The sequence below is a fragment of the Scyliorhinus canicula genome, chromosome 7, assembly GCF_902713615.1.
Source record: "Scyliorhinus canicula chromosome 7, sScyCan1.1, whole genome shotgun sequence".
NCBI lineage: Eukaryota > Metazoa > Chordata > Chondrichthyes > Carcharhiniformes > Scyliorhinidae > Scyliorhinus > Scyliorhinus canicula.
This window is the reverse complement of record NC_052152.1, coordinates 168,557,668-168,572,244: the sequence shown is the minus strand read 5'-3', so window position 1 is coordinate 168,572,244 and position 14,577 is coordinate 168,557,668. Positions and strand designations below refer to the sequence as shown.

The 14,577-nt window shown below is 40.8% G+C and overlaps 1 protein-coding gene across 2 annotated transcripts in view; it reads right to left on the bottom strand.

Moving 5' to 3' along the window:
* The window catches only part of LOC119969526 (sodium-dependent lysophosphatidylcholine symporter 1-like), a 57,020-nt gene extending 45,152 nt beyond the window's left edge, over nucleotides 1–11,868 (bottom strand). The window contains exons 1-4 of one of the 2 annotated variants that reach the window (XM_038803235.1): nucleotides 11,323–11,868; nucleotides 10,322–10,495; nucleotides 6,161–6,285; nucleotides 3,688–3,820 (exon numbers count right to left, since the gene is read on the bottom strand). In XM_038803235.1, the coding sequence (XP_038659163.1) occupies nucleotides 3,688–3,820; nucleotides 6,161–6,285; nucleotides 10,322–10,495; nucleotides 11,323–11,409 (519 nt within the window). In that variant the 5' untranslated portion in view covers nucleotides 11,410–11,868. The remainder of the gene's footprint in view (nucleotides 1–3,687; nucleotides 3,821–6,160; nucleotides 6,286–10,321; nucleotides 10,496–11,322) is intronic. The other variant, XM_038803236.1, reaches the window with a different exon arrangement.
* Between the last annotated feature and the right edge of the window lie 2,709 nt (nucleotides 11,869–14,577).

Genomic DNA, 14,577 nt, shown 5'->3' with positions numbered 1-14,577 from the left:
TTTTGTTTCTCTGTCAATTATCTCAGTGCCACATCTGGCATATTCATTGAGACATAAAAAGAATAGGTCCGGTGTTGGCTGTTGTGATCTCTCCTGACTGCTAAGTGTGGCCATCAAATCTCACCGCCTAACACTTTAGAAACTTTGGCTGAGCTGTGAATGGTGACACAAACAAGGGCTCTGCAGAAAACTGCATAGGAAACTTGAATTCATCGATTTTCAGTTGCAAACGGAGACGTCAGCCAGAGTTTAAACATGGACAAACTAACAATATTGGGACAAGACTACAGCAGAAGACCTCTCAAGATTGGCAATCTGAATGGATGGTGTGGGGACTGAACTAGTGCTCAACTGCCTTCCTCACAGCACTATGGTAATACCTACACCAGATGGACTGCAGTGGTTCAATAAGCCAGCTCAGACCACTTTACCAAGGGCAATTAGTGATGGGTAATTATTGCTGGTCTTGTCAGTGATGCCCACATCCCATGAATGAGTATAAAAGAATTGGTACAATAGCAGTGTTCATCTTAAGTACTGACCAGGCACACTGATAGGAAATACTTGATGGCAGCGCAAAAGAAGCTTTCCTTTGTAGCTGAACATTATTTAATCTTGATGGGACGATATAGAGTGTCTTTTGCATATCACCCATGCAGTAGATACAGCCTCTGGATATTCCTTGCCCTTTTCCATAGCCAACTGAAACCTTATGCTACAATGATCACTGTCCACAAAATGCTTCCCTATTGATATTGCAGGCGACACATGCACAGTGGTTAGCACTGCTGCTTCACAGCACCAGGATCCCAGGTTCAATTCCTGGCTTGGGCCACTGTCTGTGCCAAGTCTGTACATTCTCCCTGTCTCTGTGTGGGTTTCCTCCGGGTGCTCCAGTTTCCTCCCACAAGTCCCGAAAGTCAATTGGACATTCTGAATACTCCTTGTACCCAAACAGGTGCCGGAATGTGGTGACTAGGGGCTTTTCACAGTAACTTCTTTGCAGTGTTAATGTGAGCCTACTTAACTACTTCGTGACAATAAAGATTATTATTACTTGATCCAGTTAGCTCACCTCCTTCCCAAGCAATGTTTCTTTTCTCTGTGGACTGGAAACATGGCTGGAGAAAGTTTTTCTGAACAAACTCGGAAGCTCTTGCCCCCTTCTGCCCTTTACACTCTTACTGTCACAGCCTACATTCAGGTAATTAAAGTCTCCCATTATAACTACTCTATAATTCCTGCTCCTAATTTTCTTGCAAATGTCATCCTCTACATCTTTTTCAGTGATTGATGTCCTATAAGATTACACTGAGCAATAGATCACATTGAGCAATGTTAATGTACCTTTTTGTCAGTGAGGTGATAATAGATCTGGCCTGATCAATTGGAATCCAAGGTTGGCAGGCCAAACAGTATGTGGACAATGGACTGCCTTTTGAGGGGAGAGTTTGGGCACAGACAAGGTATATTTCCAGGAAGGGGAAAGGCAGGGCAAACAAATCGAGAGCTCCCTGGATGACAGAGATAGAAATTAAGTGGGAGGAGAAAAAAAGTGTTTATGATAGGTGTCAGCTGGACTATACAAGCGTGAACCAGGGTGAATATAGAAGGTTCAGAGGGGAAGTGAAAAAGCAATTAAAAGTAAGTAGAGATTATCAAAAGAGACCAGTAGCTAATATGAAAGGAAATCCAGATGTCTTCTGTAAGCCTATAAATAGTAAAAGTTGGTTGGGGGAGGAATAAGCTGAACCAGGGACCAAAAGGGGGATGTACTCATGGAGGCAGAGGGGCAGTTACTTTGTATCTGTCTTTACCAAAGAACAAGATGCTGCACAGGTCATGGTAAAAGAGGAAGTCATTTGGGCGCTTGAAGGGTTTAACAGTGAAAAGGTGGGGGCAGCACGGTGGTGTAGTGGTTAGCACTGCTGCCTCACAACGCCGAGGTCCCAAGTTCAATCCCGGCCTTGGGTCACTGTCTGTGTGGAGTTTGCACATTCTCCTCATGTTTGCGTGGGTTTCGCCCCCACAACCCAAAGATGTGCAGGGTAGGTGGATTGGCCACACTAAATTGCCCTTTAACTGCAAAAAGTGAATTGGGTATTCTAAGTTTATTTTTTTTTAAACATTGAAAAGGTGGTATTGGATAGATAGGCTGTCAGTACTTACAGTTGACAAGGCTCTGAGACCAGATGCATTCCAATTAAGATTACTGAAGGAAGTGAGTGTGGAAATTGCAGAAGCAATGGCCATTATTTTCCAGTCTTCCTTAGACTCGGGTGGTGCCAGAACACTGGAAAAATGCAAATCTTATACCCTTATTCAAAAGATAAACTCATTAACTGCAGGCCAGTCAGTTTAATTTTGGGTGAAAGCTTCTCAAAACAATGATTCTGGACAAAATTAATTGTCACTTGGGCAAATGTGGGTTAATTAAAGAAAATCAGCATTGGTTTGATAAGGGCAAATCATGTTTAATTAACTTGCTCTGAATGTTTTTGATGCGGTAACAGAGAAGGTTGATGAGAGTAAAGCTATTGATGTGGTGTACTTGACTTCAAGAAGGCATTTGATAAAGTATCGCAAAACAGACTTGTGAGAAAAGTTGGAGTCTATGGAATGAAAGGAACAATATGGACATCAAATTGCCTGAGTGACACAAAATTAAGCATAATGCTTTTTGGACTGAGAAAAGGTTTATAATGGAGTTCCCCAGGTGTCAGTGTTGGGACCCCTGCTCTTCCAGATATATATTAAAGACCTAAGCCTTGGTGTTCAGGGCACAATTTCAAAATGTGTACATAATACAAGACTTGGAACTATTGTGAACCATGAAGATGATAGTGCAGAACTTCAAAAGGGATGTGACAGGCTGGTAGAATGGATGGAAGATGGCAGATGACATTTAATGCCAAGAAGTGTGAAGTGATTCATTTTGGAGGAAGAATGCAGAAATGCAACATAAAACAGACGCTACAATTCGAAAGGGGGATTCAAAGACAGAGGGACCTGGGTGTGTATGGGCATAAGTCATTGAAGGTGGTGGGACAGGTTGAGAGAGCAGTTAATAAAGCAGACAGTATCCTAGGATTTAGTAATAGGGGCGGATGTAGTGTATAAATGCAAGTAAGTTATGTTAAACTTGTACAAAATAGTGTCTTGGTCTCAACGGTTGTATTTCATCCAGTACTGGGCACCATACTTTAGCAAAGATGTGAAGATGTTAGAGGGAGTGCAGAAAAAAAATCATGAGAATGGTTCCAGGGATGAGGATCTTCAGTTATGCAAATGGATTGGAGAAGTTGGGGCTGTTTTCTTTGAAGAGAAGAGACTTGAAAGAGATTTCCAAAATTATGAGGGGTCTGGACAAAGTAGATGGAGAAAGGTTGTTCCCATAGTGTAAGGATCAAGAACAAAAGGTCATGGATTTAAGATAATTTGCAAAAGCAGCAATGGCGACACAAGGAAAAGACTTTGCACACAAGTGGTTAAGATTTGGAATGTACTCCCAGACAGTGTGATGGAAACAGGTTCAATTGAGGCATTCAAGAGGGATATGGACCTCAATGTTCAGATGTAAAGATGGCTGTCTGATACATAGATATGGAAATATCAACCAGTCCCACTCCCACAACTGCTGGGTGTAAGTGTCTCATTGGCTTCAGGTTACACTAAAAAAAAACTTACACTCATGCAGGTATGAAATGCACAGTAGGTCATAAGATACCAGAAGAAGCTGTATTTCCAGGACATGGTGTAAGAAGGACTGAACCATAACAGGAAATAAGAAGCCACTCCAAATGGCATGGAAAACAATATCCTAGAGAAAGACAGATGAGAAGGGAATTATTCACAACTATTGATATGCTATAAAAATGTAATTCCTAAATTTTAGTTGTCGTGTCATTTTATCCAGAGTCCATCACTGTTCACTTATTCTCCAGATTTAATGCATCACAATATCACATAGTTTGAAAGCTCTTACAGTCATAAGATGTGCATGTTAGGTGGATTGGCCATGCTAAGATTGCCCTTTAGCGTCCAAAGATGTGCAGGTTAGATGGGGTTATGGGGCTAGGGCAGGGGAGTGGGCCTAGGTAGAGTGCTCTTTCAGAGGGTCAGTGCAGACTTTACTGGTCAAATGGCCTTTTTCTGCACAGTAGGGATTCTATTGTTGTGCGTTTACGAGCAATTAATTCACAAATTATCTGTTCCATCACCAAATGACTGCGGTTTTGTTTTGTTGATGCACTAATATTGTTCAGAATATTTGTTGGTGGAATTTCATCATAACCTTTCAGTCACATTTATCTGATCTTCAATTTGTGTTTAAATAAATTGTTCTCATTACAATTCGGTTCTAATCTGCCAAAAATACTTCTTCCTTGCATACTCAGCTTGATAACAATCTGTACATGCAGATCAAGCAGAATAAATCTTGGGTACGAAATAAAAATGCAAGTAAACAATAATTACTCTCAATATCCTGGGGTGAGATTTTAAAATTAAATCAAAGCAATAATTAACCACAAGGTCTGAAAGAATACATATTTTTCAAGATTAGCAAAGTTAAATGGTCAAGAGGAGTGGAAGTGGTTTAAAAGTCAGTTAATGAAGTTGAGTTAGTATTCATAAAGATAAAAAACGGACTAAAAAGGTGGATTATAGATAATATTGATGAGGAGCTAAAGAGCGTTTTAACAATATCCATTTAAAGTTCAGAATAAATTATCGAGTATCAGATAGTCACAGATCTTTGTCAGTTCTTCAGTTCATTCTGCATCATTCCCGTACCAGCCTCCCCGGACAGGCGCCGGAATGTGGCGACTAGGGGCTTTTCACAGTAACTTCATTGAAGCCTATTCGTGACAATAAGCGATTTTCATTTCATTTCATTGAAGATCCAGTCATTTTAAATTGAAGTAGTTGCATGATTCAACACATCATCAGATGGTTTTCCTCAGTCTGATAACTCAGGCAGCCCTTCTATCTAAAAGTGCAGAGCTTAACCCGGAGGAGAAAATTGGAGTACTTGTTTCAATTAATAGTTGATGTTTCTTTATATAATTACTTTAGTAAGCAGCCTGCAGCGTCTCTCTGATCTCAGAAATTATTGAAAACCTCAGCTGCAGTTGCACTGATTCTCGCATTCCCCTATAAGTAGCAAGAAAATATGATTCAAGGTACTGTGATAATGTAGGAATTTCAGATATATATTGCATTATATGTATCAGGTGCAGTAATGGTTAAAAACCCGGGTTAGTTTGGGTAGGTATCTACTGCAGAATTGCTTTAAAAATCCTGGTTTAAAAGACAGGATGGCACTAGGGCTACAAAAGAGGTAATTAAAGCATCATAAAATTAAGATTATCATTAATTCCAACCATGTATAGTGTTTACCTAAACAGAGCTGATGGAATTTTATTTATATGAGGAAGGCTCCCTGGCGTTTAGATAATTGAGCAGGGTGTGATTAGTCATAACAAGATGCTCATGACTCAGTTAATAGGGTAGACATGATGTAGTTAATATGTGGCGCCATGGCTGAAGCAGTCAGGCATTGAGTTTGAGGTTTTGCTGTGAACAGATAAAAAAGTTTTTGCCAAATGTTGGGAAGTTAAACAGTAGTTTGACATGAGCAAGAATCTGCAGGTTGTTTCATTGGGTTAGGGGGATAGGGCGGAAGTGAGGGCTTAAGTGGGTCTGTGTAGACTCGATGGGCTGAATGGCCTCCTTCTGCATTGTATGTTCTATGTTTTATGTTCTATGAACCGCTCTCAAAGCAGTTTGTCCAAGACATCTCTCTAGTATTTCTGTGTTTGCCAACTGTATTTAAAAATGGATTTTGACCCGAGATGGGTTTTGCTTGATTGGAGATAAAAGATAGCAGTTAGGACCTTAAAAATGTTTCATTTTATTGTTAAGCATAGTTTAACTGGTAATTGTAAGCTATTTATTGTATGATGTTAAAGCTATTTTAGTAATGTGTTAATAATAAAGTTTGTTTTAATATACCATATCCTTATTTGGGTATGGAGTCACTCCTGAAATGAAGTGTCCTTTCCTCACAGTCTTACAAATTAAATAAAATGTTGTGGTTTCAGTCCAGTATCCTAGTAAATGTTGGGATCTGGTCCAGGATCGTAATAATATGCCTCACCAAGGAAGCAGCTTTCCAAATCTTGTTCTTCTGCTTTTGCTGACGAGGAATCCAACAATTGGATCAGTGAAAGCATCCCAAACTCGACCTATGAATAAAATCAGAGATGCATAGAAAGCCTCCATCTGAAAGAGAGAGAAGATTCATAAATGCATAAAATAATTGCCACCAAACAGTCAGTTGTTGTGAGCAGTCAGTGATTTAAACTGTCAACTCGCAATAGTACTGAAGGAAACAAACTACATCACAAATCCTTCATTGGTCAATTTGAATAAAAATTAGAATCTATATTAAAAAATAGTTTTTGCCTGCCAGCATTGTTTTGATTGATCATTTTAAGGTTTGTGGTTGTTGGAGGGTTTATTTGATGGGCAGTATCTGGCATTTGCTGAGGCATGTGAAATGCTGAAGCAATGAGCGTACATGCAGTTGTCAGTAGCTGGTGGAGGCAGCAGCAGGACGACAGAGAAGAACAGTGGAAAGTACAAGCAGCCCAGCAACAAGGTTCTGCCGGTTGGAGAGTTTCCATGGGATGAAATTGATGGGAGGGATGGAGATGGCAAGAGCAGGATTGGGATGGCATGAAAGGAATGGGATTGAGATGGATGGCATGGGAGGGAAGGAAGGGAAATGCCATTTGACAGAGATGGCACAGTAGGGTTTGATGAAATAATAGAATGTGTTAAGTGTGGCAAAATGGTGAGGACAATTATTTGATACAAATTATTCAAAAGTTATTATTTGTGCTAAAAATGAATATTCACTAGATTGGAATATAAAAGCTTAGAAAGGTTGTCAGGTGAATTGAAATACATAAGCTTTAATACAATAGACAAAAATGATAACAGTCTATATCCTCCAAAGTTTCTGGACAGTCTAACTCTAATGGACATACCACCACACAAACATAGCCTTGCAGAAGGAGCAGTTATCGTGCTACTACAAAACTGGAATCCTAAACAAGGATTTTTCCATAGAATAAGAATGGTAGTTCGGAAACTGTTTTCTTTGATGATGGTTGCTGAAATTATAGCAAGCAGATTTCAAGGAACAAGAGTACTTATTCCTTGAACAATGTTGAGCCCATCAGATGTAAAGCTGCCTTCTCAACTCAGGAGAAAGCTATTTTCAATTAGACTTTCATATTCTACGATCTTAAACAAGTCACAAAAATCTGTATATCTATTACAAAACTCCTTTTTGCTTTACATAGCTTCTTCCAGTGTGAGAGCTTAATGATTTTGTTGAAGTCTTTTGGTGAAAGACTAACTATAAATCCTGTACTTAAAAAGTGTTGTTGCAATAATAAAGAGTAGGTTTTAAGGAGCATCTTGACGGGAGAAAGAGGAATTGAGACACGGAGGGTATTATAGAAGGGATTCCAGAATAGGGCCTATGTAGCTGAAGCAAAGGGTGCAGTGGTTAAAAAATCAGGATGCAAAAGAGTTTAGAGTTAGAGGAGCCCGGAGACATCAGATGGTTGTAGGGCTGGAGGAGATAAGAGAAGTAGGTTGCGATGAGGCCACAGAAAGAAGGTGCAATGTGCAGCTCCAGTCAGGAATCCCATATACAGTCAAATCTAATAGCATAAATACCGCCTAGGTCCACTATTTCCATCCCTATCATGGATATTTCAATATCCTCCTCACAAAAAGGCAGCTAAAAATGCTTTGCAAGGAAAATGAGAACCAGCAGATATCCTGAGGAGGAAAAGAGAAAGTATAAGAAATAGGGCAAGTGACTAAAGGAAATGTAATTAGAAGGATTGTGATGGAGATTTTGAGAAACAAAAGACATAAAGGTGGAGGATCCAGTGATTCATTTTTAGGAGGAAAAGGTATAGGTGGCTGAATGTCTGGTTATCAATAGTGGAATAGAGGAAGTGGGAAACAGAGTTAACTGCATGATAGCATAGGAGCGGCACTGTGGTTAGCACTGCTGCCTTACGTGGGTTCAACCCTGGCCCCGGGTCACTGTCCATGTGGAGTTTGCACATTCTCCCCATGTCTGCGTGAGTGTCACCCCCACGACTCCCAACCCCCCTCCCCCCCCCCCCAAATAAAATGGGCAGGGTATGCTAAAATGGGGGAAAAAATGAATTGGGTACTCCAAATTATTTTTTTATAACTCATGATAGCATAGAAGAATGTATAGGTTGGAACATTTAGCTGAAGAACATCATTCTCTCCTGTTATTGCATGTCATGGTATTAGCAAATGTACAAGCTTAAGTTAAACCACAAACTAGAACATTAGCAATATCCGAACACATGCACCAGTTAAAAACACAATATTGATTTTAAAGTTTGTAAAAATGCTGCAATATATCCTGTACATACTGTAGTTACAGAGTGGTAACAGGAAGTGGTAACAGCACAGTTAAAAAATCATAATGCCAAAAATATATTTAGACAGAGTCAACAAGGTTATATGAAAGGGAAACTGTGTTTGGCAAATGAGAGTTCTTTTGTGTATGTAACTAGCGAGGTAGCAGAGATCCAGTAGGTGCAGTATTTTTGGATTTCCAAAGGGTATTCAATAAGCTGACAGGTGAAGGGTTGCTGCATGAGATAAATGCTTATGGGTTGGTGTAACATATCAGGAAGGATAGAGGATTGGTTAAAGGCCAGAAAATAAACAGAGCCTAAGAATAATTAGATCATTTTCAAGTTGGCAGGCTAATGAGGTTACTAGGGAGTAGCACAAGGAACAATGCTAGAGTCTCAGTTATTTGCAATCTATATTAATGACTTAGATGAAAGAACGGAGCATAATGCACCCAAAAGTTACTAGTGATGCAAAGCTAGATGGGAAAGTTAGCTGTAAGGAGGGCACAACAGTCTGCAAAGGGATAATGATAGGTTCAGTGAGTGGACATGAATGTGGCAAATGGGAGTATAATGTGGGAAAATATGAGGTTATTCATTTTGGTAGGAAGAATAAAAACAGCATTCTGGTGAGAAATTATGAAATGTGGTATTCTGTTTGATTTGGGTGACCTGGTATGTGAAACACATTGTTAACTAACAGGTACAACAAGCAATTAGGAAGGCAAATTATATGTTGGCCTTTATTGCAAGGGGGTTGGAGTTCAAAAGTAAGGAAGTCTTACTGCAATTCTACGTGGTTTTGAAGAATCTGGAGCAGTGTGTACAGTTTTGATCTCTTGTACCCATAGAAGGATATATTTGCTTTAGAAGTTCAAAGCAGAATCTGGATTCCTGGAATGACAGGGTTGAGTTATGAGGAACAATTGAATAGCCTATATTCTCTGGAATTTAGAAAAATGGGAGGTGATCTCAGTGGAACTCAAGACCCTGAAATAGTTTGACAGAGTTGAAGCTAAGAGGCTATTGCCACTCATTGGTGAGTTTAGAATTAAGGGGCACAGTATCAGATTAAGGAGACAGTTATTGTGGACTGAGCTGAGGACAAACATCTTCACTCAAGAGGGTTGTGAATCATTAGAATTCTCTAACCCAAGGGACTGTAAATGTTTGGTTGTTCAGTATAGTTAAGATTGAGATTGCAATAGTTTATTTTTAGAAAATATTTTATTGAGGCATCTATAATTTTAACATTTTAAACAACAGATCTAACAGAGATCATAATAGTTTTGAACACTAAGTGAGCTGATGCAATGGAAATAAGGCAGGAAAGTGGAGTTGAGATCGAAAATCAGTATTGATCTTATTGATTGATGGAGTAGTTCAAGAGCTCTATGGCCTACACCTCCTATTTATTATGGTGGTAGGCACATCATTTTTCAGCCAAGTAGTCATTCGCTTTCTGTTTTCCATTTCCCACCAACTAACACGATGCGTTAGGTTTAAGATTATATTGTGGTGGTATACAACTCTAAGTCAATTCAGAGGGTATTAAGGGTCAACCACATCTTGATGGATTGGAGTCAGAAATAGGGTTGGGGTGGCAAGTTCCTTTTCCCGGGGAATTAGTTGGTGAATTAGTTGGGACTTGAACACAATTTGGCAGATTTGAATAAATTTGGTGCATTTTTTTCTCAATTTGTCACAAAAAATTCTGGATTCGTGACTTCTAGGTTGCTAGTTCATTACATAACCACTGTGTAACCATCACTTCACTGAAGAAATGACTACAAATTTGAAAATGGACTGAAATGACTTGTATGAATGGGCCTTACCTGAACCACATCCAGCAGGAAGATCTGGAGGAAGAAACCAATAGCATTTCCTGTCATTTGATATGGTGCACCTCCTACAGCAAAGCAGAGCTTACGGCAGAATGGAAGTGCTCGTCCATTGCCCTTCTGTGGAGATAGGACAAAAAAGTCTGGGAGAGATGGCAAAAGATTTCTCTAAAAAGAGTCAAACAGAGGGTTAGAATGAAGATCAAGTGATTTCAGGCATAATGTCAATTCTCCTTTCTATTCTCCCTGGTGTCCCAAAGGTACTGACTCTTATGGGGCGGAGGCGGGCACATCAATATCAAGGGACCAGGTGAGTTCAGCTTTGTTCACAAGAAGGGAGTTTTATTTTCTTTAAAAAGTATTTACGTATATACTAAAACTCCAAGAAATGTGTTTTCTCATAAGAACATTAACATGTGCAGCGCCTTCATCATTTGAAGATTGTAACGTAGATTGGGGGGGGGGGGGGGGGGGGGGTGAAGAGAAGAGCACGTCAATACTAACCAATTTGAAACCCTAGCGGTTCCCTCAAACAAAAAAAGGGTCTTGTAATCACTGGACCGCCTCACCATGGAAGGTTTCACAGCGAAGTCTGTTCCTGATCTTATTCGGAGTGAACTCATGCAAACTATCCCCAAGTAAACACTCAAGCAAATTCTGTCACCTGTTCTAGTTACGACTTGGACCATAAGTGATCAAGGACTTCTCCCGCTAAATTATAAATTAGACGTATTTTGTTTCAATGCTTCATCTGATCAGCTTAATTCTCAGAAACGATTTTGACTTTTCTGGATTGGCACTGATGGGGCTTGAATTGTCGAGGTTATTACACAATCCCTATACTGTGGTCAAGTGCCCCTCTCTATTTGAAGATGCTGCTGGGTATCTGCATGCATTTTCTGTTTACATTTCCAATCTTTAGTTCCGCTTTTCTCTCTGGAATCTAGGAGTTGCCCTGGTTATGTTAACCTCCCTTCCCTCTGGCTCCTTCTCACCTGCAGGACCCGCACCGAGCCCCCGGGCTCAACTTCTTCCTCCTCCTCCAGCAATTTATCAGCCAGGCTCCTCTCTTCAGACCCCATCCGGCAGCTGTCAGGACTGACTCGGCTCCCTCAGCAGCTTCAGGCAGAGACGTCGCCTCGTCACACCGCCGGGGATTGTGATCGAGCCGCGACCAGAGCGGCGTCACCAGCACCAAAAAAGCCCCAGTCCGAGTTGCTGCTGGCGAACCCGATCCAGTTCGTGAGCTAGACCAGCTCCGCTCCTTTCCGGACTCCAGTCCGGATGTTACTGCTGTCCCCACCTCCTCCTCCTGCTGCTCCCCAACAAGGGTGGAGCTGAGACACAGCCTGCTCCACACTCTCTTCAGAGACAGTTGCTTCAAGTTCCCCTGCACAACTCTTTTTTTAAAAAAAAGTTTTATTCGGTTCGCTTACACTGAAACCTAAAAGTACATTCATAAAAGATGCTAGTTTAGTTTGAATGTTGACACTGAGGACTGGAAAGAATTTGCAACAGCTTTTAATTTCTGTCACTTTAATAATACAGTGCAACTGCGCCTCCGCTTGGTTGTTTCACTTATTACCTTGTCCTACCAAAGACGTGCGGAACTAGCAAATGGTTAAGCACCCCAACTCGATATGTGGAATAGCGAGTTCACATTGTACGGTGAGTTTAGCTTCAGCCAATTACACCACTACAACCTTAAAAGTGTTCAAAGGATAAATAGGGTGGTCACAAGAGCGTTTAAACTAACAAATAGGGAGTGAGGGAGAGGCTGGGGGGAACTGGTGCAGTTCCAGGAACTCGATACAGTTCCAAAAACAAGTAGAGAGAGGGCAGAGAGTAAATAAATAGTCAGGAACTGCAGCTAATGGCAAAACTACAAGTACACTGGTTAAGCCAAAAGTGAAATATAATAAACGAGCAAATAAAACTTCAGTGCTGAGGGAAGGTTGGGGGGAGTTCTATATACAAATGCAAGGAATCAACTAGATGAGCTGCAGGCGTAAATGAAGATTATGATGCAGTAGCTATTACAGAGACATGGCTGCAGGGTGGTCGGGGCTGGGAACTAAATATACCAGATCATAAAGTTTATAGGAGGGATAGCAGCACGGTAGCTTCACAGCTCCAGGGTCCCAGGCTCAATTCCCGACTTAGGTCACTGTGCGGCGTCTGCACGTTCACCCCGTGTCTGCATGGGTTTCCTCCGGGTGCTCCGGTTTCCTTCCACTGTCCAAACATGTGCAGATTAGGTGGATTGGCCATGATAAATTGCCCTTAGTGTCCAAAAATATTAGGTGGGGTTACTGGGTTAAGCGGATAGGGTGGCAACTTGGGCTTATGTAGGGTGCTCCATCCAAGGGCTGGTGTAGACTTGGTGGGCCGAATGGCCTCCTGCACTGTAAATTCTATGACAGAATATGGGGGGGGGGGGGGGGGGGGGGGAGGAGGAGTAGCCTTACTGATTAGTGATGAGGAATACGGTCACTTCAATGGTGAGGGAGGATATAATGAGGGTGAAGGATCCTGTGAAGACCACATGGCTGGAACTGAGGAACAAAAAAGGATCTAGAACTTTAATGTGTTTGTGTATCGACCCCCAGTCACAGTTCTGAGGTGGTGCCAGATTGTATATAGGCAGAAATTAGGCAAGTGTAGCACAGCCTGTGTAGCAGAGTAGCACATAGATTGGGAGAGGCAGACAAGCAGCTGTCAGAAAGATAGTGAATTTCTTAAATGTGTTTGGGATAGTTTTCTGCAGCAATATGACCTAGATGCAAAAAGGGGACAGGCAATATTGGATTTAGTTATGAGTAATGCACCCAAATTTAATTAGTAACCTAACTGTGCGAAAACATTTATCAAATAGTGATCACAACACGATTGATTTCAATGAAGCGTTTGAAAGTGAAAAGCACATTTCCGATACCAGAATTTTAGACTTGGGTAAGGCTGACTTTAATGGGATGAGACAGAGATTTGTTCACGATAAACTGGGAAGATCTGTGAATGGGTCAAACGACTGAAGATCTGTGTGAAAGGGAAAGGCTCCACTTCGCAAAAAAAACAGCCATGGACAACTAAAGAGGTTAGGGATAGCATAAAACTAAAAGAAAGGGTTACAAAATTGCAAGACATAGCACAGATCCAGATGAATGGGATGGTTACAAGGCCCAGCAAAGGGTCACAAAGCAACTCATAAGAGCTACTAAAAGGGATTATGAAAGGAAACTTGCAAGGGACAACAAAACCAATGCAAAAACATTTTAAGGTTATACAAAGGAAAAGTGGGTGGTGATGAACAATGTAGGCTCACTAAAACTGAAAATGGAGACAATATCAGTTTTAATGGGGAAATGGCAGACATGTTGAACAATTACTTTGCCTCAGTATTTACAGTAGAAAAGGAGGATAACTTGCCAGAAGTCCTGAAAAAATATTGGTCGATAGAGGACAGGAACTTAATACAATTAACGTAAGTACAGCATCAGTAACCAGGTACTTAATGGAACTAAAGAGTGACAAATCCCCAGGACATGATGGTTCCCACCCAAAGGTGTTAAAGAAAGTAGGGGAGCACATTGTAGATGTTCTAACTATAATCTTCCAGAGTTCCCTAGATTCAGTAGTCCCTCTGGATTGGAAAGTTGCACATGCCACTCCACTTTTTAAGATGGGTGAAAGGGGGAAACCAGGGAATTACAGACCAGTTAGCCTAACAGTTGTGGTGGGGAAATTGCTGGAGTCTGTAATTAGGGATGGGGTAACAACACCTTGAAAAATGTTGGTCGATCAGTGAGAGCCAGTATAGATTCATGAAGGGAAGGTCATGCCTGACTAATCTTATTGAATTTTTTGAAGAGGTTACTAAAGTAGTGGACAGGGGAATGTCTATTGATGTCATTTATATGGACTTCAAGAAGGCATTTGATAAAGTCCCACTCAAGAGACTGTTAACCAAGGTGGATGCCCACAAAGTTGAACGCAAATGGTTGATATGGTCAGGAAATTGGTTGAGTGGCAGGTGACAGAGAATGGGATAATGGGTAATTACTATAATTGGCAGATTAATGGTGTACCATAGGGATCTGTGTTGTGGCCTTAATTTTCACACTTGGATGATGACATAGAATGTTATATACCCAAATTTGTGTTTGATACAAAGTTAGGTGGCATTGAAGACAGCCTAGGTGATAGCATAACATTGCAAGGAGATATTGACAGACTAGGTGACTGGGCAAAAT